This window comes from Ictidomys tridecemlineatus, chromosome 3 (assembly GCF_052094955.1).
Source record: "Ictidomys tridecemlineatus isolate mIctTri1 chromosome 3, mIctTri1.hap1, whole genome shotgun sequence".
Taxonomy (NCBI): domain Eukaryota; kingdom Metazoa; phylum Chordata; class Mammalia; order Rodentia; family Sciuridae; genus Ictidomys; species Ictidomys tridecemlineatus.
In genome coordinates, this window is record NC_135479.1 from 142,096,513 (window position 1) to 142,121,644 (window position 25,132).

Below are 25,132 nucleotides of genomic sequence, written 5' to 3' on the forward strand. Positions count from 1 at the left end.
TGAATTCTCCTAAAAATTTTTTTAAAGTTTTCCTATGAAACAGATACTGTAAGAACTGATTAATGTAGTTTATTCAAGTACTGCAGTAATTGGGTTAGCTCAAACTATGTACTATGATCCACATACTCTGAAAAAAACCCTGGGAAAAGAAAAACAAAACAACCTTGGAATCTATAAAGGGTTTTTTATTATTCTGGATTAACACAAAAATAAGAACAATGAACAAATGCTGAATGCAAATCCCCTACACCTCAAGATGCAAACAACAGAAATACAGATTGAAAAGTAAAGCCTTAGTGTATATATATTTATTCTAGAAATTCAAAGAACTTGACAGATTGCTCCATTCCATCCTTCTTAGGGGAAAAAAATACTTCTCAATGTATGAATATTCTATTCAAATCCACTCACATCAAGAAAACAACTTATAATTCAGAGAAGGGCATCTTTATGAAAGTGTCCTGTTACCTGAGCTACAGAAATCTACGATCATCTCATCTATTGTCCAGTGGTAAATTCATACGTACAAAACCATCTAAATCACAATTGTTTTTACATGATTTGTTTGGGAAACAGAAGACTACCAATTGATCTATGCTTTAGAAAACCCTCTCTTGTTATACAACAGAGATGAGAGATAAACTTCATTAAAAGAAAATTTATGTTCATTATAGAAAAACCTGAAAATCTATTTAAAAATAACAAAATAAGAATTAACAACCAACCAAAACTACCCAAAACAATCACAATTAACATCTTAATATGCCATACAAAGATCAACATTCTTTTTTATTCTGTACAATTTTAAGTTTTCTTCTTCAGAGAATGGTAATATATAGATTTCTAGCCTGAACAATAGGAGAAAGCTTATTTTAGTAAATAAAGTACATATATTTAGTGAATTATGTAACCTCAAACATGGTTATGATAAACATTAAGACTATTAAAAAAGATAGACAGTTCAAAATGTACATGTGATAGGTGCTCAATTATTTATTTGTGCTATTTTCAAACTCATAAATTGAAGGGCCTTTAGGTATTAAAATAATGGCAAGTATTAAATGATCTTAGTGAAAATTTTAAAAAGGTTAAAGAACAGAGGAAAAATAATGAAACTCTAAAAATTACTAAAAAAATGAACAACTCACAGATGTAAAAGCACTGTGAAAGCAACGTAGTATGTATTTCCTTACTCTTTTATCACTAATATGGAATATTAAAGCATATAACTCTACTGAGGTAAGACTGAACTAAGAATATAGGTTTGTTACTTATCTAGTAGGGAGATAAAATTACACACACACACACACACACACACACACACACACACACATCTTTTCTGTATGAGCACCATCTAGTGGCCAGATTGTACACAAACTACATGTGCATCTTAGTACACCAAAGCCATCCAAAAAAGTTGGAAAGATAAAATTCAATACTATTTTAATGTTCCAGAGATATGGATACAAAGTTGATTTCAAAGAGTGTTCATTATTTGCTTAAAACAGGAAAGGTGCAAAGGGGTATATTTGCTTAAGTCCATTCTTTTGTCACCCTCATTTCTCATGATTTTTTAAAAACTACCAACAACATCTGCTGGTGATTTCATATTAATCATAACCATGATTCTTACTAATACTGGATGACATATATCCAAAGTACGAGATATATTTATTTATAAGAATTACTTGTTCACATACCCTCTTAACAACATTCACTTTGCACATTTCCAGTTTGAACAAAATTTTACTTGCCATTGAAGGAAAAAAACAAATGAAATTCTTTTGTTTCTTCAATAATTACTCCAAACTGCAACATATATTATAATGTACCTATTGCTCTCCTTGTCACTTCATCTAGATTCGAACCTATTTTGAAAAAGGACTGATATTTTGCTTATCTGTTCAATTTATGGTTCTGACCACTTCTCCTGTTTCAAAATCATTTTCAGTCTTTAGAATTTTGACACTATTTTAGCCCCCAGATTCACCCATTATATTCTTTTCTTTCTCATCAGATAATTTTTCTTTTTATCATTACATCACTAATTTTTCTTTTTTGGTGGGGGGTGATAACCGGGGATTGAACACGGGGCACTCAACCACTGAACCACATCCCCACCCCTATTTTGTATTTTATTTACAGACAGGGTCTCACTAAGTTGCTTAGTGCCTCGGTTTTACTGAGGCTGGCTTTGAACTCATGATCCTCCTGCCTCAGTCTCCCACGTCTCTGGGATTACAGGCATGTGCCATCAGGGCAAGATTATATCACTTATTTCTTTCTTGAGACTATTCCCAATGGTGGCCAGAAAATTTCCCTATAAGATTCTGAAATCATAGCTGGGTGTGGTGGTACACGCTTGTAATCCCAGTGGCATGAGAGGCTGAGATGGGAGGATTGCAAATTCAAAGCCAGCCTTAGCCTCGGTGAGGCACTAAGCAACTCAGTGAAACCCTGTCTCTAAATAATATGCAAAATAGGGCTGGGGATGTGTATCAGTGGCTAAGCGCCCCTGAGTTCAATCCCCAATACTGCCCCCCAACCCCACAAAAAATTATGAAATCATATTACCTTCATGCTAAGCTCTGAATACCTTTCAATCGGTATCTTATTTCATTCATTATTTTAGTAATGAGAACTACTGCCACCACCAGTATCACCTTAAGAACACAATAGATTATTTCATAGCACATTTCATAATGGTAAACCCTTCACAAGGCTATTCATCAGCTCAAGATACAGGTACTTCATACCTTTGTCCTCAGTTCCTAACAAGTATCAATCAACTTTCCTGCATTGCTGACATTTCCTTTGAGTATCACCCTTATACTACATTTATTTGTCCTGGGAACTGCTTCCAACTTTGACATCCTTCAACATCTTGCTTAAATGTCAACTTTCTTTAGAAAACTGCAATAAATTAATTTCCCCCTCTATTTTTTCATGTTATACCATGCTATGTTAACCACCTGTCAATAAAAAATATGAATAACTAAAAAATACTAATCACTCAAATCTAATATAGTAGCACAGAATAAATGGTGAATAAATGTTTGCTGAATATATGTATTTTCTGATAAACAAATGAATACTTTAGCTAACTGGATTTTAAAATAGTCTCTATTAAATTGATATTTACCATAAGCTTCTATTAGAGTTATGAAGACTGAGCCTGATTTATATTCTAGTTAGCAAATCACTAACATTCAAAGATACCTTTTCAAATTACAAAATAATTCAGAGACTGAGTTTTATGAATAGCCTAATACTGCTTTGCTTCATCCCCAAACCACAATAATATAAAGTGAAAATGGTTCCCATATTAGCTCTTAAAAACAAAAAAAACAAATAGACTGATAATCTGATACATGATACTATATTTAAATAAAATGTACTTCATCACTGAGTTTTCTTTTAATTTAAATTAAAATTTGCCTTATGTCAAAATAAGGTGTCCCCCCCCAATTTGGGGTTCATAATAAAAAGCTGAAAGAACTCTAACCATTTTACATAATAACTGTTGTTCACTCATAATCTTTTCTACCCCTCAAATAATTACTTTGTGGTAACTGCCACAATAACTTATGTATCAGGTAGAAAAAGTGGGAAAATGAGACCTTAATAATTACAAGTGTACCAGAATGCAAATCAAATTGTATCAAGAACTTAAATGTTGATATGCTTTTGACCCAGTAATTTGACTTTTGGAAATAGCCCAAGTACTTTCTTATAGATTTTTCACTAAATTTTCTTTACAACCCCTAATAAAAATGGAAATAACAAATATTAAATATCAGACAAGTTTGACAAATTATAGTACAAATATACTATATATATTTTGTAACAAGTTTTAAATATTAAAATTGTTCAATTTAAATATTCAAAAACTTGGTACATAATATTACATGGGAACTATACATACGAGAAAATGTGTATAACAAGTTTATAGTATGGAAAAAACCATTTTTTAAAAAAAGATGTGAAGTGTGATTTAGAAACAGGAGAAACAAAATTTAAATTACTACTTCTACTGAAGAATGAAAATCTGTATTTGTTTAGTTCAGATATAAATCAGCCAGCCAGCAAGCCAAAGGGAGGGACCATTTGGCTCAACTTAATAGTTCCCAGAGGCTTATTTATGCTTCAGAGATTGATGCTGTTAATACCTACCAAAAGAAAATATACTAAAAAAGTAGAAGAAAATGACCTACAAAAATGGCCAGGTTTTTAACTGTTTCTCATTGAAACCTGTTGATTTTTTAACCACAGTACACTAAGATTCATTCTTTATCTTATCAGACTGTGTCAACCAATGTTTACATATAACCACCCGAAGACTGCATTCAACTACAGCAATGTTAAAATGCCAGCAATTATAAGATATACACCAACTTCAAAAAGAGTAAAATGTAAGACAGGTGTGTCATAGAACTGATGATAGAGGACATTTTAATTTTAATAATATAATCCTTTAAATAAGTCTGTTACATTTGTTTATAAAAAGCTGTAAGGTACAACTTCTATAATTCATCATAATCATTTGTCCTACATATGTAATAACAAAAGTTCTTTTCTATGTACAAAAGAAAAGAGCATTTTAAAGCAGATATCAAAAAAATCAGGTAAAACTGACATCATTCTCTTATATTGAGGATATTAGGGAACAAATGAGTCAGATTAAGGAACCAAGCTAGAATAAAAATTAATAAACACATGTCTAAATAGCTAATGGGGTAAAGAAAAAAAAGGTCACTCTAGAAATAAAATGTTAGATAAATAAAACATACATTTGTAGGATACAGTGAAGGAAAGTTTACAAACTAGAAAAGGCTGCATTTAGCAAATGACTTGAGAAACTAGAAAAATATACAAACAGAATCAACTTAAAGCAGAGGAGGAAAAAAAGAGGACAAAGTGAGAGAAAATAAAAGAATTGTCTCTACCACTAACAGCCTGGATAGCTCTCATTTTGTTTCCCAAGGAAGGATCAGATTGCTTCTACCAAACATAATCTTTAAATGTTATGCAGTACCTTACATGTACAGTTGTTTTACATATGAACTAATATATGTAGCATGTATGTGTGAACATAAATGTGTACATACAGGTATAAGGACAATGGAAGGTAAGGGTAGAGGTACACAGGCCAGGGACAAAAGAAAAAAAAATTTAAGAGATGATTCTTTGAATAGTCAATCTTAGGGATTGACCATCCTCTAGCAAGAATGATGAAGAAACAAAAAGGAACAAATAAGCAACATTAGGAATGAGAAGGGGGTCATGCCTACATGTATTATAAAAGATAATAATAGGATCTTATAATTTGAAAAATATATTAAATGGAAAAATTCCTATGTTAACAGAAAAATCTAAATAGTACTATAACCATTAAAGATCTTAATCAGTAGCATGAAATCATCCTTCAAAGAGAATTATAAAACCCAGGTACATAATTCACTAATAAATGATTCTTATGCACAATACATAAAACCAACAGAACTCTATAAAGAACTCTTACAAATCAGTAAAAAGGATGCTCCAATACAAAACAAGCAAAAATCCTAAATAGAAAATGTTAAAAAATAGGAAGCCTAAATGATCAATAAATATATCCCACCTCATTAGTAAACAGGGAGATGCATAATAAAATCACAAGATATTATTTCAAAACTAAAACAATGGTAAAGATAAGAGTATCGATTATTGAGAAAATGGATCAATTAAAAACTGCTATACACTGCTTTTAAAAATGGAAATTATACAACTACTAGAAAATAGCCTGGCATTAATTGGTAATAATCAGAAAATAACACCAACCAAAAGTAAAAATATATATATATTATATTTATAAAACAGAAAACTCTAGAACAATGAAATTAAATAAAGAATGTCAGGAATATAATACTGAATAAAAAACACAAACCAAAGATTATATAATGAGTCCATTACATGAAGTTCAAATTATACCAAATAAATATCTTTTTTTTCTTATTAGTTGTTCAAAACATTACAAAGCTCTTGACATATCATATTTCATACATTTGATTCAAGCGGATTATGAACTCCCATTTTGATTAAAAATATAAATAGATCATAGAATTTTTTTAAAAAGTATTTAAATATTTTATTAAATACAGGTTTTTTTGAAACCTGTTGGAAAGAAAATTTAAAGCTACAATGTAAACTATGGCTTATTGATTGTAAAATAAAAATAACACTGTTGATTTTTTCCATTTTTCTTTCTTTCCTTTTTTTGTTTTGTTTTTGGTACTGGGAATTGAACTCTGGGGTACTCAACCACTAAGCCACATCCTCAGCCCTATTTTGTATTTTTACTGAGTTACTTAGTGCCTCACTTTTGCTGAGGCTGGCTTTGAAACTCGAGATCCTCCTGCCTCAGCCTCCTGAATTGCTGGGATTACAGGGATGTGCTAACAAGCCCAGTTCCATCTTTCTTCTTGGTTTTTAAATTTTTAGTTGCAGATGGACACAATACCTTTATTTATTTTTATGTGGTGCTGAGGATCCAACCCAGTGCCTCACACATGCTAGGCAAGTGCTCTACACTGAGCCAAAACGCCAGCCCTCCATCTTTCTTTTTTTTTTTTAATATTTATTTTTTAGTTGTAGTTGGACACAATTCCTTTAATTTATTTATTATTTTTATGTGATTGTGAGTATCGAACCCAGGGCCTCACACGTGCGTTTTCTAACAATGCAATAAATCACTAAACTTATACAGTCACTTCCTATTAAAACCGTGTTTCATTTAAAGTATGTTTTCATATGTTTAAGTTACTTTTTCTTCCTAAATATAACAAAGCTATAAATACTAGATGTTAATGATAAGTTAACAGCTAAATAAACTTCTCTAAAAGTCCTTTAAAAAAAAACAGTACCATCAAATATCCTTTTACATATCAAATTAGGTCAAGACCTAAAGCTTGAGGAAATGTTGAATGTCACAGCCCATGAAAATGGCACTCTCCTTGCTGAGAGATGAGTGTAAATGGGGACAATAAGCTTTTTTTTCCCCCAGTACCTAGAGCCTCATTGGTGCCAGGCAAGGTCTCCTTCACATCCCAGCTCTGGGAGGATAAATGTTTCTGACAGCAATTCGGCAATACCTGCCAAAATTCTAAAGGACAGGCACTCTGACCCAGTAATTCCACCTTTAGGGTTTATTCTACAAGGTCATATACACATTCACAAACACAGGCACAAGGACACCGAGGGTGGTACTGCTTGCTGCTGGCCAGCCTGCAGCCTGTCCACAAAAGAACCTTCTGCACAGTTGTTAAAGACAGTGCAACAGCTGCATGCAGTCTATATACAGGGGCTTCTGCAAGATGCAGCCTGTGCATGGGTCCTGTGTATTGGGAGAAGCATGACTGCACAGCCACCCTGACAAGTTGCCTAGGAAGTGATTGGTATCCTTCTGGTACCTCTGTATTTTAAACCATGTTCATGTGACAATTCAAAATAGCATATATAGAATTTTTCAATGAATTAAATAAAATGACAGCAAACACTGTGACAGGTGATGGATTATGGACAATTTCATTTTTCTTGGGATTTCCTGGCAGCAGTTTCTCACCTCCCTACTGAGGCAACAGATATCAGGGAAGGAGAAGGGTCTTATGCTTGCTGAGGGGGACCAAGGTGAAAAGGGAGTGCTTGGAAAGTAAATAAAGTCACAGGCTAGGAGCCCCAAAGTCCACCTATAGGATGCGCAGGGCAACGGTCAGCCCAGGTGTGCGGGACTTTGCCAAGGACTGAGCTGGCCACTGCTCTGTAACAGAGATGACACAGACATGGTGACACGTTCCACCAATGAATTTAGGCTTTGGGAACTGAAAGATCTCCTCTCTTCACAGGGAAGGGAAATGGGGTGTGAGATTCAGAGGATGAAGTCATCAGGTGAGCATACAGCTCAGAAAGGGAAGAGAAACCCTCTAGAGTCTGGCACGGATGTCATGTGAGCCTGACCAGCAGTGACTATAGCTCATGTCCCAAAGGAAAGAGGGATGTGGATAGAGAGAAATCTTTGGAGACAAAGGGTGATGTGGAAATACCAAGCCTATGATCAGCAAAATGGCCCCCTATCCAGAGGCTACTGCAGTCCCACAAAAGAATGGAGAGAGAGAGTTATCAGGCCCAAGTCAGGTGTGGAGCCATGGCCTGGCCAGAGCAAATGCTCCCCACAAACCCAAAGAGACCAAGTGGCAGCAAGGGTAGCAAAGAGGATGGACAATGTCCAGAGCAACTCCTGGCTGAGGGAGTGGCTTTTAACATCTGAGCCCCTGCCAAGGATGCCAGAGAATAAGAGACATACAGAAATGAAGTTAACAGCTGGAACATTCTGCTATGGACAGGACTCGCTAGTTCCACCCTCAACATTGGGGTGGGCAATGGTGCAGCCAAGGGAAGAAGCCTGTACAGGATTTGTGCTGGCATTGGCTTTGAATCAGTGCTCAGGAACACAATGCCTTCCAGCAGGAAGGCTGGGAGAGGGCGATAGAGACCAAGGTCAACCAAAGGTACAGCCAATCACATGGCTGATCCACTGTCTTCACAGCCTGGTAGCAACTCCAGCAACTCTACAACACTGTGCAACAGTCTCACCTGTGTTGTCCCTGCCCCACGCCCCCTTTGAGGGTGCTCCTGGGGCAGTGGGAGGGGTTTGGGCAGGAGGTGGGGGATATGATAGAATTTTTTTATAAGAAAGGGTAAAGACCAAATTCAAGATTATGGTTACTTCTGAGGGGAGAGATGACAGGATCAAGAAAAGTCACATATTGTATCTATTGATATTCAATAGATATTTAAAATGTCTTAATGTGGCATCCAAAATATAATAATTACTTCCTCTTGAAAAATTTTAGACTTAAAGATACTATTGCTTAAGAAAGTTATTTTTAAAATATATTTTTAGTTGTAGCTGGACACAATACCTTTATTATTCATAAGTACATGAAATTCCCTGTAACTATGAAACTAAAATCAACCAAAGGTAGGAGAATGTACACAAAAATATAGTTCTCGTAAGTATAGCTTAAGTAAAAACAATATAATTCATAGCATAACATAGTTATTGTCCTACCTTTATTGGTGAAATATGAGAATGAGAAACAAATCCATGGACATTCTCAATCTCTGACAGGTTCTTCTCTGAGACATGGACCAATTCTGGACCTATCACTTCATTAGTGATTTGTGGAGAAATGTGTTCTTGGGGCGGTGTATCTTCATCTTGATACCGGTATTTCTGTGAAGTAAAGAAAACAATTAAGTATGAAAAAGCCAAAAGCAAAGTGAGTTTACTTCAAATTTTGGATAAACCAACACTCAATATAAACAACATGAAAAGTGCATTTTATAGTTTAATATATCAAGTCTGAGATAAATGAGTCTCTTTTAGAAAAAAATCCTCTCTTCCCCCTCTCCTCTCTCCTCTCTCTTCCTCTCTCCCCCCTCCCCTTCTGCTCTCTCACCCTCTGCTCTCTCTAGCTTGCTCTCTCCCTCTCCCTTCTCTCTCTCCTCTCTCCTCCTCTCCTCTTCTCTCTCGACCCCCTTCTCTTCTGCAACTGGCTGCTACAGTTCCACTAATAAATTTTTTTAAAAAGTTATGAAAATAATAAAAATTATTTTGTTATAAAACTTCTAAGTAAAATTTGGTATTTAAATAAATATTAAATGCTTAAATATTAGTATTTAAGTAAATATTAATTTTATTATTAAAAACAATCTGAAGCCAGATGAAACAAAAGCCTGAATACTGATTTACCCATTTCTTGCAAAGTATTAAAATGAACCATGTATTTCTAAAATACAGCTATGTAAATAAAGTAAATGAAGTCAGCATGAAAAGCCAAATTTATTTAGCTGAATTAATTTTCTTATTCAGTCAATTTGTACAAAAAAAATGAAGGGGGGAAAGTCCACCATTCAATTTCTTACTGAAAATTAATAGAAAAGAGCCTTTTACCTGTAAAATACACACACACATACACACTCCTAAGCAATCTATTTTTAAAATTCAAATCTACCTCACACCACACACAAAAGTAAGATAAATTAAAATTACAAGAAATGGAAGAAAATACATGTTCCTTAATTCAGGCGGGGAAGGTCAATGCATAAGCACAAAATCGAAACAAAACAATGTAATACTCTCCTTGCCATCACTCCCAAATAAATCCACCCATAAAGCAAAGGCACAAATACAACAGGGAAAAATATTTAAAAATAAAGATTATTAACCACTATAAACTTTATAATTATTTGAAAAAAAGAATAGTCAACAAATGTAAAAGTAAAGATTTATTTTAAAAAGTCAAACAAATGGGTCGATAAACTTAAAAGGAAAAAAGGCTCAACTTAATATGCAAGAAAACATTGTCAACATTCAAAGAAATGGGCATAAACCATCACATTTATGGTAGTGGTCTTTTTCTTGAAGGGCAGTTTGGCAATATGTTTTGAGAGTCCTGACAATGTTTCTACTCCTTCAGTAATTCAATTTCTAGGAAAGACAGCATTGATGAAGAGCATAAGTATTGGTTGTACATAGAAAAAAATGTAATTTGTAAAATACACATATAAAAATATTTAACTATGGACCTGTTGAAAGTTTCTGTACATCCCTCAGTACTTTCTAAACAACATCCTTCTGTGAAATGGTACCATTATTTAGAAAGCAGTAAGCTGGCTTATATCAGCATTAGCTAGCTCATTAACATGATACAGGAAATCTATTTTTTACATGTAAGCCTCAATTATTTTCAAAACAATGAAAAAAACTCCTAATTTATCCTATAAGTAAGGCTAAAGTTAACATTAAAATAATTATAAAACCTACCAAGGTTTATAGGTTCAGTTGAGTCTAAGTAAAATCTAAGTACATTCACACCTTAGAAGAAGACATGATGTAAAGAATGAAATTTTGTACAATCTTTGGAAACTTTACAGGCATTCCACAACTTAGCATGTACCTTAGGAAGAAATACATGCATGAAGATACTCACTACAGTATAGTTTGGAAGAAAGAAAACTCGGAACAAGCTTCTTATCAACAGACCAAAAAGAAAAAAGGGCAAATAAATTACAATAACCCATCCTAGGAAATATTATATACAAGTTAAGTTGGGTAAAAATCCAAAAGGGAAGGCCGAGGATATATATTAATAATAAAAAAGCATGTTTCAAAACTATACATATTTATACATTATATATATAATTACATATCCATAAATATATATAAAAATACAAATACACATTTTCAACATCTTTAAGCAAACCAATACTGTATATAGTAGAGGGCTAAGGAAAACATTAAAGATCTTCTCTGTCCATGTGCCTGCCCTAACCTTCGCACATCCTTGATGAAACATCTAAAGAATGCTTATTTCTCAGAAGGTTTGGTTCATTCACAAAAACTCAAAGACATTCACTTATTTCAAGACAAACACTCCCAACCTTTGGGGATCGGGCCAGTACTTGGGGGGATGAAGTGTTCTTGAGGAGATCACTAAGTCACACTGTTTGTTAGAATGGAGCTTAAGGAACATCATAGAGAATAAGACTCTGGAGTCTTATTTGTCAAGAAGAAACTACCAGGAACTTCCCAGTCAGGACCCTGAAAAGCTGCCCCCAGACTGTCTCATGACTTCAGGTATTGGTGTTTTCCCTGACCTGGTGATTTATTTTTTTCTTTCTCTCCTGCCTATAAGTTTTTCTTTAGGGGTGGGTGAAGTTTTACCAGGGATTGAACCCAGGGGCACTCAACCACTGAGCCACATCCCCCATCCTCCCCCGTCTCAGCCTCTAGAGCCGCTGGGATTATAGACATGAGGGCACTGCGTCTAGCGCTTGCACATAACTTTTGCTTCCATATAAATATTAAAATAATATTAAAATAAATGCCATCTTGTATAAAGAGAGTATTTTAGTGTTTATCAGATTCAACCTACTAAATTCAGCTGCTGCACATATATACTTTCCTTATGACATACATAACATTTTATATATGTGTGTATATACATATCTATAAATGTACATATTTAATTTGCAGGAACTGGAAAGGAATTAAAGAAAAAAAAAAAGTTTCCTCCAAAAAGGAAAAGAGGAAACCTCTTTTAAAATCTGTCTTGCTGGGCATGGTGGCACAGGCCTGTTAATCCCAGCTTTGGAGACTAAGACTAAGGTAGGAGGATTGCATGTTCAAAGCCAACCCCAGGAAAATCAAGGCACTAAGCAACTAAGTGAGATCCTATCTCTAAATAAAATACAAAAGAGAGCTGGGGATGTGACTCAGTGGTCTAATGCCCCCTACCCCCAAGTTCAATCCCTAGTATCATCCCCACCAAAAAAAAAAAAAAAACCCACCCTCACCACACACGCAAACCTGTCTTTTCACTTTCCAACACAGTAAAGCAAATACAATAATCTTTGGGGCTACTGAGTTATTGGGGGAACTTTCATCTTTCATCCATCTCAGTTATTACAACCCCTATGTGATTTGTGTAGGAGGGGTGCAATATGGACTAGGTTGACTGGCATATTATGATCCATTTAATCAAGCCAAATGAATAGTGAAACAGGCACAGGCCCCTGGGATACCAGACACATCAAAACCTGCTGTGTTTACCATCCATGTATGTCACTCTGGACAATTCTGTATGGAGCTTGTGACAGCAGATTTGATTCTGGTCACAGTTACGGAAGGAGACAAAAGAATGGTATGCTAGTTGGAAAGACAATAGTATGCCACTTATGAGCCCATCACCAGAGAAGTATGGATAGAGGTCGTACATTTGGTGAAGAAAAGACGGCACAAGAAAATGCCACTTGGCTACAATGTAGATTAGAGCACACAGGTTGAAAGACTATATGTAGCAGCTGTGACACACTGGGGACTTCCCTCAAGATGTGTGATATTGTTGGCTGCATGCCAGAACTGTCTTGCCTGCTCTCAATGCTACCTGGAATGATTAGATGCCATCGAGGGGCATATTAAATGAGGTGACACTTCTCTTTAGTGTTGGGAATAGATTACAATGTCTCTCTCCCATTATGCATTGACTTGTGTGGACATGGTTAAAGGCTTGATATAAATAAACATTCCCCAGCAAAAGAGCAAACCAGAAGGCAACTATCAAGGGATTAATACAGCTAAGTGCTATTATGAGAATGACCATGACACAAAACAGTGGGCTCAAGACTAGGACATATTATGGATTTTCCATATTAGGGAGAGGGAGGGGGAGGGGGAGAGGGAGAGGGCACACACCATTATGAGAGGTAATCAAAATAAAAAATTAAAACTCGAAATTAATTAGTTAGTTTGGGAGAGAACAGAAGAATAGGAGAGAAGAGTCAAAACCAATGCATGAAAATCATAAAAAGTTAAAATGGGGGGTATTAAACCCACATAGTCTTCTCATACTAGACAAAGGCACCATAAATATACATTGAAGAAAAGATAGCCTCTTCAACAAATGATGCTGGGAAAACTGGAAACCCATATGTAGCAAAATGAAATTAAACCCCTCTCTCTCACCCTACACAAAACTCAACTCAAAGTGGATCAAGGATCTAGATGTTAAAACAGAGACTGCACCTACTAGAAGAAAAAGTAGGCCCAATCAACTCTCCACTATGTCGGTTTAGGAACCAAATTCCTCAACATGACTTCTAAAGCACCCTGTATAACATGTTATAAAAGTGATGGGTGACAGTGGAATGGGGAAAACAGATGTGTGTGTTAATATTGTGTATAGCAGTTTTAATTTTAAAATACAATGTGCAAATTCATTACTTCTTATGTAATAATACTATTATAAATAGAAAAAAGTATACAATGATAGTCATAATTCATGTCACAACTTTCACTCCATTTTAAATATTAGTCTATGATTATAAGACATAAAAGACTTAAGGTTTTAATTACTGGATCTATAAAATCTAATGGAAACAGAAATTTTTATTCTTTAAATTTTCTTCTTTTTAAAAGAAACTACTTTGTAGTTTTAAATTTTACTAAACTTCTACTTCATAAAATGTTTAGGAAATTTTGTCTCAATCTATTCTGGACTTCCAGAAACATAGTTCTGAAATCCAAAGATTTCAACTTTCAAAGACTGGGTTTTCTAAAAATTCAAATTTGGATATTTTAAAGTCTAAAATTTATTTACAAGCTTATACTATATTTTACCAACCCAGCATATCATTATAAGATGCCCCACTAATTATATGTACACTTAAAAAAAATGCTGCTAAATAAATTAAGGGCATCAACTGCAAATAATTACAAATTCAAGATAAATTAAAGTTAGAGAAAGGTATATTATAAAATCAATGAAATATATTAATTAAACCACAGATATTTATTAGATTTCTCAAAATTCTTCTTTAGATTTTTAATAATTAAAGATTATTCTTTCAAGAGCAAAACTATATTCTTGGTTTCAAGGTTAAACTAAATGGTTTCTTTCTGTCAGTGGAAAAAAAACTGGCATTAAATTGTTTTACTTAGAGAAGCTAATGCCACAGCAAGATACTAAAAAGTCCATAAAACTGGCAACACTATAATTAAAATATAGCTAGTGGGTATGCAAACAGAGATATTTTTAGAGTGGGAAAGGAAGGCACCATCACCTACAAAGAATAGTGCTGGGCTAGGAATAAATATCCATAGTAGGCCTTGGTGCAGGTGTTTGTCTTACTTTTCTTAAATACAGTCCAAAGAACTCCTTCCTCCCAGAAAAACCCAAGAGTCAAGAGCTTCTCTACTTTCCTGCTAAAGATTATAATCCTAATCCCACTGCTTCGGCTTCCCGGCTTAGGAAAAATTACTACAAATCAATGTGATTTCCACATTACCACAATATCGTTCTTCTACTTATAAATCTTGAAAGAAAAGAACAATCTTGAAAGAGCTTAACAATACAAACATGGATATAAAACACCATTTGTTTTATTCATGACAATGTTTAGTATGAAACTTTGGAATAGAAACAGAAAAATCCTAACAATTAAATATTTATCTTCAACATGATGCCAACAGTAAATTTGTCCATTTATTGCAATATTTATTTATTTATTTAGGATTTAGAATAGGTAACTAAAATGCATATAAAATCCAGCAAGAATAAAGTGTACAAATAGGTAATGAGTGTAATATCTTTAACAATCTCAAAACTATAATTAAACTGTAATCATTAACAGTTTACTGGTGTATGAACAGAAAGATCAGTGAAATGAATAAAACTGAGACTTTATATTAATAGAATGTGGTACTATTTGATAAAGGCTACATTTTTAATCAATTTCACTGACTAAAAGTAAGATTATTCACTAAACAACCAAGGCAAATGGCTATCACAGAAATCATTCAAATAGTTAAAAGATTCTTAAAAACTGTAACCACAGTAACAGATTCTTTTAAGACTATAACTATAGAGTTACATAAAATGTGGAAGTAATTCAATACAAAAAGGACTGATAAATTTGATCAGCAGCCAAAATGTTAAAAACTAGGAAAAAATATTTATAACTTTAATCCAAATGACTGACTTCAAAAACATATACAAAAACTATGAATCTCTAAAAAAAAAAAAAACCAACAAAAAATGTATATAAAGCCCTCCAGCCCTCCCTCCTTAAATGTAGAAAAGGAATATAAAATAATTCAAAGAACAGAAATCAAATAATTCTTAAGAATTCCATCTTCATATACCTTTGAATTTTAAATCATTTAAATACATAATACATCATTCATTAAATAACCTCAAAGACTAAAAAAATAAGTTGAAAAATGATCATTACTTACTAGAGACTATAATATGCAGCTAGAAAATCCAAGTAAAACCAATGAAAAATCAAAATAGGTAATTAGTAAGTTACCTGATTTTACTAATTACTAAGAATCCGATTTATCATATTTAAATGATAATTACTCACTGAATGATGCTGAGAATCTGAGAATCAATTTTATCTTACTTCATTCTCCCAATTGCACTGGATTTCTGAGTCAATGACCCTGGCTTCCAAAAATGGACATGTCTATTGTCTGAGCTAAGCACCACAATTCTTCATAATACTGCAGCTCTAGCAAGTACTAATGTTTAGGCAACCATAGGTCACTCATGCTGAAGCAGAAACTTGATCTTTTGACCAATTGACTCTATTTGGCCAATTCTAGCCTCAGAGGTAGTTTTAATTAAATTCATTCTCTCTAGTTAAATCTGCAATACAAATAGAGGTAAAACTCTTTTGAAAAATACATGTCTGTTTAAAGCAAAAAAACTTATAATAGTCTTATAGGATTTAAAACGTATGTAGTATTTAAAACATATTGATAAAATACATGAGAACTATTTTATTTTGTTTTATTCTAGCATAAAAGATGGCAGAAAGTGAAGGATGGTAGTAGTAGTAAATAGTCCTGAACAATTGTAAGATTTCTGTACTTTATTAGAAGTGATAGAATATTAATATTGAAAGACTGTGAAAAGTTAAAGATTTATACTGTAATCTGTAGCAACTAATAAGAATATAAAGTGGCATATAACTAAGAAGTCAATAGTTAAAAGAAAATACTAAAAATGACTCAAACAATCCTAAAAAAGAAAGGAAGAACAAAGTAATGAGAGGGAACAAAGAGAAATAATTTTTAAAAGCAGACCTTAAACCAATCATATTGATAATGTTATTAAATGTGCATGGACTTAAAAACACTATAACTAAAAGGCAGAGACTATTAGAACAAATAAAAAAGCCTGAGATGTACTTTACATATAAAGACAAAGAGTGAAAGCATATGAATGAAAAGATATATCTGATAAATTATAAGCATAAGAAAGCTGGAATAGCTTAAAACAGGCTTTAAGACAGTGTTTGTCTAAACAAAAAGATTTCAAAACGATAAAAAGTAATCCACCAGGAAGATACAACAAGGTTAAATGTGTGTAAGTAATAGCAGGAATTCAAATTATACAAACAAAATAAACATTAAAAAGGAAAAATAATAATTCCACTATCTTATTAAGAGATTTAAACTCTTTGATCAAGATAGAGCTATGCAAATATCAATAAAAATAGATGGCCTGAACAAACTATTAACCATCTTCACCTAAATTATATTTAAGGTACACTATATTCAATAACTGAAGGGGGGAAAACAATATTTTCAGTGCATATTGGTACATTTGCCAATGTAGACCATGTGTTATGCCAAAAAAACCAAGTCACACATTTAAAAAGACTAAAATGATAAAAGAGTATATTCTCTGACTACAACAAAAATTAACTTAGAAAGAAACAAGATATCTAGTAAAGAACATAGTTTGTCCACTGTCTCTGCTGATTCTGTATCTTAAGGTTCTTTTTTGTAGCATCTTGAGATGGATCCTTACTTAGATCACCAATTTTGATCTTCTATTTCTAATATAAGCATTTAAAAGTACAATTCCTTTTAAGTATTCATAAAATTTGGTAATACCATAAGACCACTCTCATCTCTGACACTGGTTGCAAAGTTTGAGGTTCCCCTTGAAAGTCTGAGGAAAAAATGTGTTTCTACTAAACATGAATAGACTTTCTTCTTGTTGTTACTCCCTTAACAATATAGTACAACAATTAATTACATAGTATTCACATTGTATGAGGTATTATAAGTAATCTAGAGATAATTTTTAAAACACAAGAGGATGTGCATAGGTGATATGCAAATACAACAACATTTTATATAAGGGACTACAGTACCATTTTGGTATCTACAGGGGTCACGGAACCAATTTCCCATGGATACCTAAGGATGACTGTAACAAAACCAAATAATTGTCAAAACAGATAAACTGCTATTCTAGACTACTCAAGGAAAATATAAGAGGATTAACACTATAAAAAATGAAAGAAATATTATCACTAAAAAAATCTACAGACCTGAAAAAGATATTAAGAAAATAATTACAAAAAAGTTTGTCCAAGTAATGTAAAAAGTGAGATGAAATCAAGAAATTCCTTGAAAAACACATCTTACACACAAAATTCCAACACAGTATTAAACAGTAAATCTCAGTGACCCTATATTATGTCTATGAAAGAAAATGAATTTGTTATTTGTTATCAAAGTTCTTCTCACTGAGAAAACTCTAGGTCCAGAAGTGAATTCTACCGAGCATTTAATAAAGAAATGTCAGTTTACATGAATTCTTTAATAGAGAATTCCTAACTATGAGATCAGCATAACCTTATTACTAAAACCTGACAAAGATACCTGAAAACAAGAAAATGTGAGATGAACATGTGATATGAAAATAAATGCAAAAACTCCTCATAAAAAATTAGCAGATTAAGGATAATCCAAAAGATTACCATAACCAATTAAGATTTATCACAAGAAAACAAGTTTATCTTAACATCTGAAAAATAAGTCAGCATAATTCTCTATATTCACAGAATAAAGGAGAAAATCCTATGATTTATATAATGAATATATTAAAAAACATGTGATCCAATTAAATATTCATGATAAGATACTCAGCAAACTAAAAATTGAGAGGAACAATTTCAACTTGATGAGGGATATTAAGAAAATAATTAAAAATTTACAGCTAACTTAACTAATGATAAAATACAGAATATAAGATGGGGCAACAAGTCAAAGGATGCTTATTTCTGTTTAACATTAGCATGAAGGATCTAACCATAGCTAGAAGGCAAATAAAAGAAAAACATACAAAGGCCAGTAAAGAAGTAGTAAAACTGTCTCTAGTTGTAAATGAAGTAATTATTTATAATGAAAATCGGAAAGAATTTACAAAACTACTAAAACAATAGTTGAATACAGTAAGGTTGCAGAATATAATCAAATTTTTATGCCAAGTGCAAATAATTTGGAGTCAAATTTTTAAAAAACCCATTTGCTCCAATTCAAAAACAATAAATTACCTAGTAATGAATTAAACAAAATATGTGCAAAATGGCTTTATTACAAATTATAGAACATTTGCTAAAAGAAACTAAGACTTAAAGAGACAGAGATATGATATGTCTGAGAATTGGAAGACTCAATTTGGTAAGATACTCATTTTCTACAAATGATCTAGAGTCAAAGGAGTCTCAATAATAATTCCAGCATATCTTCTGTAGAAACTTACAACATGGTTCTAAAATATTGAAAGTCGAATGATCTAAAACAGCTGAATCAAATTTTAAAAGACCTATATTACCTGATGTCAAGTCAGTGCAACACTGGAGAAAAGGACAGAAATTATTAATGAAACAGAATAAAGAGTCAGAAATAAATTCACACAATTGTTCAATAGTTTTTTGACAAAGTGCAAAAGCAATTTAATGGATGAAGGAAACGGCTTTTTAAAAATAAAATTAGTGCAACTGTATGTCCATATGGAAAAAAATAAACATAAACCCTTACATCATACATATATTAACTTGAAATGGACGAGAGGTAAATGTAAATACCCTAAACTAGAAAACTTCCAGAAGAAAATATTTTAAGATCTTACAGTAGGAAAAGATTTAGGACACAAAAAGCACAAATAAAGTTTTTGATAAAGTGAGCTTTATTAAAATTTGTGTTGTTTGAAAGTCATCATTAAGAAAAATAAAACTACAGAATAGCCATTTACTTTTCTTAATGAATTGTAAAAGATCTTTGTATATGAGAAAAACAATCTGATTTTCTAAAATGGGGAACAGATTTAAATAATACTTAATATATCAAAGTTTGCTAGAGCTGCTATTAAAAAGCACCACAAACTAGTGTCTTAAACAACAGAAATTCATTATCTTATAGGTCTCAAGTCTGAGATCACAGTGTCAGCAGAGTTAGGTTTTTTCCCTAGGCTCTGAAGAATTTGTTCCATATCTCTGTTCCTAGTACCTGTTGGCAATCGCTGGCATTCCTCGGCTTATAAAATGCATCACCCTGATCTCTGCCTACATCTTTACATGGTGTTCTTACTATAGGCATATCTCCCCTTTTCTTAAGCGCACCACTTATTTTGGATGATACCCATCCCCAATTTTCTATTTGGGCTACTTCATTTTAACTTGATTATCTCTATAAAGACCTCATCTTCAAAAAAAAAAAAAAAGTCCACTTTCGGAGATACTGCGTGTTAGAACTCCAACATCTTCTGTTGAGAGGATGGTAATTCAACCCCCAACACTTTACAAGATTAAGATACACTAATAACAAACATGGAAAGATGCCCAACATCACAAATCATCATGGAAATGCAAGATAAAACTGTAACAGATACTACATACCTACTTAGATAGCTTTTATTTATTTGTTTTAGTTATGTCTATATGTCAAGACTAGTGTTGGTCAGACATCTGGGACTCTCATATACTGCTGAGACACAAAAACAATCATTCTTATACTTAGGACATAAAAACCACCAGCAGACACTTATCAAAGACATAAACACGTCCACACAAAAATTTAAACGTGAAGATTCATTGCACCTTTATTCACAATAGTGAATAAGTTGTAAATCAATCAAAAAAATTCATCAACAAATATGAATAAACAAAATATATCCACATAGCAGAATATTCCTTCAAAATAAAAAGAAGCCAATTACTGACATAAGGAATAACCTCAATGAATGAGTTAAGCTAGATACAAAATGAGTTAAGCTAGATACAAAAGTCTTAGACTTTATGAATCAATTTACACAACTTTTTTTAATATTTATTTTTTAGTTTTAGGTGGACATAATATCTTTATTTTATTTTTATGTGGTGTCAAGGATCGAACCCAGTGCCTCATGCATGCCAGGCAAGCGCGTTACCACTTGAGCCACATTCCCAGCTCTACACACAACTTTTAAACATGCAGAATATTTATAATGACAAGGCAAATCAGTGGTAGGGAAATAGAAGGTCATATGGAATATACAGGAACACAAAGAATCTTTTTAGGGTTAGAGAAATAACTTTGTGACAGTGGTTTCACAGGGAATTGCATCTGTCAAAACTACTCAAACTGCACACTTTAGATGAATGTAGTTTATTGGACATAAATAATAATTTAATAAAAATTATTAAAGTAGTACATTTCTGCAAATTTGTTAGAAAAGTTACTATTCCCAACAATAACAATGAGAACTTGCATTGCTTTTTCTTTTTTTATACTGGGGATTGAACCCAGGGGTGCTCAACCACTGAGTCACATCCTCAGCCTTTTTTATATTTTATTTAGAGACAGGGTCTCACTGAGTTGCGTAAGGACTCACTAAATTGCTGAGGCTGACTTTGAACTTGCAATCCTCCTGGTTCAACCTCCTGAGCAACTGGTTACATTATACTTAAAAGGCTTAATCTCTATGAGGAAAACTTCAAACTTTACTGAAGAAAGAAAGAAATATGGAATAAATATAGTTGTTCTTGGAGAAAGGCACAATATTTTAACAGTTTAAATTTTCTAAGAAAATAATGTATAAAAATATTTTTGCAATCAAAATATCAAAATAGCTTTATTGTATGGATGGGGGTGCCTGACAAGTGTTAGTAATTATTATCTGAAAAAACTAGCATCAGAGAAGACAAGAAAATAATGGGTTAAAAGGTCATGAAAGGAACTGGTTCCATCATGTATAAAGAAGCATAAAAATGTCTCGATAATTGTGGGAGACCAACCTTACACGTGACTGCGTTACACTACCTGCAGAAATGTGGCAAAGCTTTCCCCACCCTTCTTGGGTTGGAGGGTCGGTGTCTTGTTTATGGGTGTGTCTTGCTACAGTCCCATGGGTGAAGCTATGCTCACCTGTTCCTTTGTATTATAACTCCTTACCCTGTTTAGGATAAAATCTTCTATGGAAGTGCCTTGTGTGTGTCCCCTTCGCTTACTGTGCCCTTGGGTGTGGCCTACCCAGATGTCAGTCAACCTGCTGACAGTGGACATCATGAAGATAGACTCAGCCCCCTGAAACCTGACCCCTTGCCTCATTTGAATAGCTTCTCCTCAATAAAAGGAGTCAGCATGTGCTCTTGCTCGCTCTCTTCCTGCAGACCCTTAAGGTCAGAGGAGCCAGGGACCCCAAAGAAAAAGGTATTTGTGTCTCTTGTGTGGTTATTTTTCACAGACCAGTTAGCCCAGTTCAACTGACCCCTGAGTCTTTTAGTCTAGAGAACATAAACCTTGCAAATAATAAAAAGAACGATGATAATAACACAATCAGAAATATATCAATTGAACAGAACACAATCCAATAAATAAATGTACAAACTTAATAACGTGATAAATATGATATTTTAAATCAGAAGTAGAACAACAATTATTGAATGAATAATGTTGGGTAAAGGGCCACCTTGGAAAAAATACATGGAATTCCTACTTTGAAGCCTAACTTTAAAAAGAAAGAGAAAAAAGAAAAGAAATTCACATGCTAAATAACAAGTCTAAATATAAAGAACTGAGCCATATACTTAAGACAGGAGCAAGTTTGTTCACATCCTAGAATGGTCAGTTTAAGAATCAATTTGAACACTTTAAAAAAGTTTAAAACCTCTGTATCACCAACTTAAAGAAAAAAAAAAAAACAGGACCTTGTGATACTAAACTTGTTTTCTACCACTGTGGAGGTTCAATCCTCAGCATCAAAACAAAAAGCCTCCAACCAGTTTGGGAGGAAGAGCCCAATAAGATTACAATAGAGACAGTTTTTTAAATGTATAATAAAGTCTTACAAATCCATTTTTAAAAAGAAAAAATGAGCCAGTGATACAAACTAGTGTCAAACACGTACTGCTTAATTCTTTAAAACCAACTAAGAATACCTTAAAAACATCTGCCACAAGTTCCAAGTGGCCTATGTATCACATCTCTTAATGGCTATGGGCTTCAAGGGAAGAGTTGTTTTATATGTACTTTAACTCCAGCAACTGCAAAATCTAGTTTAAAATAGATTTAAACTTTAAAAATAAACAATGCTATACTGTCAAAAGAAACCCACTCCTGGACCTTAAATCCAGAAAAACACAGCCAATTTGCTTCACTTCTTAAAACATTCCATAAGAAAAAAGTTATTACTTTCTACTTCTGTGGACTAAGAAGCAATCAGGAACTTCTGCTGCTGCTTAATGTGTTTTATACCAAATAATGAGTAAACTGTATTCTAAAAACACAATTTTTAGAATTTATTATTGGAACAACTTGCAATAAAAATCAAATTATGATTATTCCCAAAGTCAACCATGAAAAATCCACATAACCCCAATGTACCTTAGACACATATAAATTAAAACACAGGTAGCCATAAAGTACAAACAAATACACAATGTGTATGGAAAATATGGTTTTGAAACTAAAATTCAGATCACCAAAACATTCACTGTCTTATTCTCTACCATCTACTTCCATACATATGCTCAGGAAAAGCCAATCAAAGGAGAAACCAAGTCAACATAAAAACCAAAATGACCACAAATACAAACTATATTTCAATAATAACCCTGAGTGTTAAAAGCCTAAACTCATTAATTAAAAGACATAGACTGGGAGATTGCATTTAAAAAAAAAAAAAACAATAATATGCAGCCTTCAAGAGACTCATCTCACAGGAAATGACATGCACAGACTAAAGGTAAAAAGGTGGGGGGAAAAACATATCACTCCATGGACCATGTAAATAAGCAGGGGTTTCCATTCTAACATAAAATAAGATAAAGTGCACTTCAAACCAAAGTTAGTCAGAAGGGATAAAGAAGTTCATTTCATACTGCTTAAGGGAATCATACATCAACAAGACATAACAACTGTAAATATATATGCCCCAAACAATGGAGTATCCACATATTGAACAAACCCTTCTCAATTTCATATGAGCCAGGCTATATGGGCAATGACCAAACAGACTCCATTTTACCCTAGAACTCCAAATCATGAAAGAAATGCTTCTCCCTTGAGAAAGAACTGCCTCTGTAATACCCATTAATAGTTACCTAGCATAGCATACTTGGCAACACAGAATAGCAATTCTTATACAATGTAAAATTGTTCTCTTTGGTTTCCATTTTTTCTTGGGCAATGTACCTTGTCAGAGAATGATTGCCCTAGAAGTTAGTAACCATTCTCTAGCTTGTACTGAACTAGGGTCATTTTGACCCACTTTCCTTCTGCTTGCTTGCTGCTATGCCAATTTGGAATGTCCAGTGGGAAATACTAATGTACCCATTGCATTGTCTCGCTAACTGCCCAATTCAGTTTCTGTACCTGCTTGCTTGCTTGCAGCTACGTCAACCCAGATGTGGTTTTTGCAATTTTTGCCTTTAAATATCCTAAAATGTTGAGGCTTGAGGCTGTTTCTTGCAGAGACAGTTATGGGTCCTGTGGGGGACAGTCACTGACCAGCCAGCTAAATAAAGACTTTTCAATTTGGACAAAACTGGAACTTAGTGTGTTTTCTGAGCGACCTGCCCCACAACAAGACCACAACACAACAATACTTGGTGGACTTTAACACACCTCTCTCACCACTGGATAGATCTTCCAAACAAAAATTAAACAAAGAAACTATAGAACTCAATAATACAATAAATAATTTAGACTTAACAGACATATATATTTCGTCCATGAACAAGCAAATAAACATTTTTCTGTAGCTTTTTTTTTAATCACTGAATACAATATGTACCAGATTTTTTTTTTTTTTAATTTTCGGTGGACACAACATCTTTATTTGTACGTGGTGCTGAGGTTTGAACCCAGGGCCACGCACATGCCAAGCGAGCACGCTACTGCTTGAGCCATATCCCCAGCCCAAATAAACATTTTTCTCAGCAGCACAGGATCCTTCTCTAAAACAGACCATGTGAGATACTACCTTCCATTCTATCAGACCATAATGGAATAAAATTAAAAATCAATGATAAAATTTTAAAAAATAGAAGCTACTCCAACACCTGGAGACTAAACAATACACTATTGAGTGACACATGGATAACAGAATATATCCGAAAAATTCTTAGAGATAAATGAGAACTCTGATATAACAAATCAAAATTTCTGGGACACTATGAAGGCTGTGCTGAGAGAAAAGTTTGTTGTATTGAGCTCGTTCATTAAAAGAATAAAGTTAACAAATAAGAG

General features: G+C 33.4%; 1 protein-coding gene across 18 annotated transcripts in view; it reads right to left on the minus strand.

The window, feature by feature from the left end:
* The window catches only part of Dlg1 (discs large MAGUK scaffold protein 1), a 256,035-nt gene that overhangs the window by 145,136 nt on the left and 85,767 nt on the right, over nucleotides 1-25,132 (minus strand). For all 18 annotated transcript variants that reach the window (XM_078044002.1, XM_021720635.3, XM_040270432.2 and 15 more), the window contains one exon: nucleotides 9,107-9,271. In XM_078044002.1, coding sequence (XP_077900128.1) covers nucleotides 9,107-9,271 — 165 coding nt within the window. The remainder of the gene's footprint in view (nucleotides 1-9,106; nucleotides 9,272-25,132) is intronic.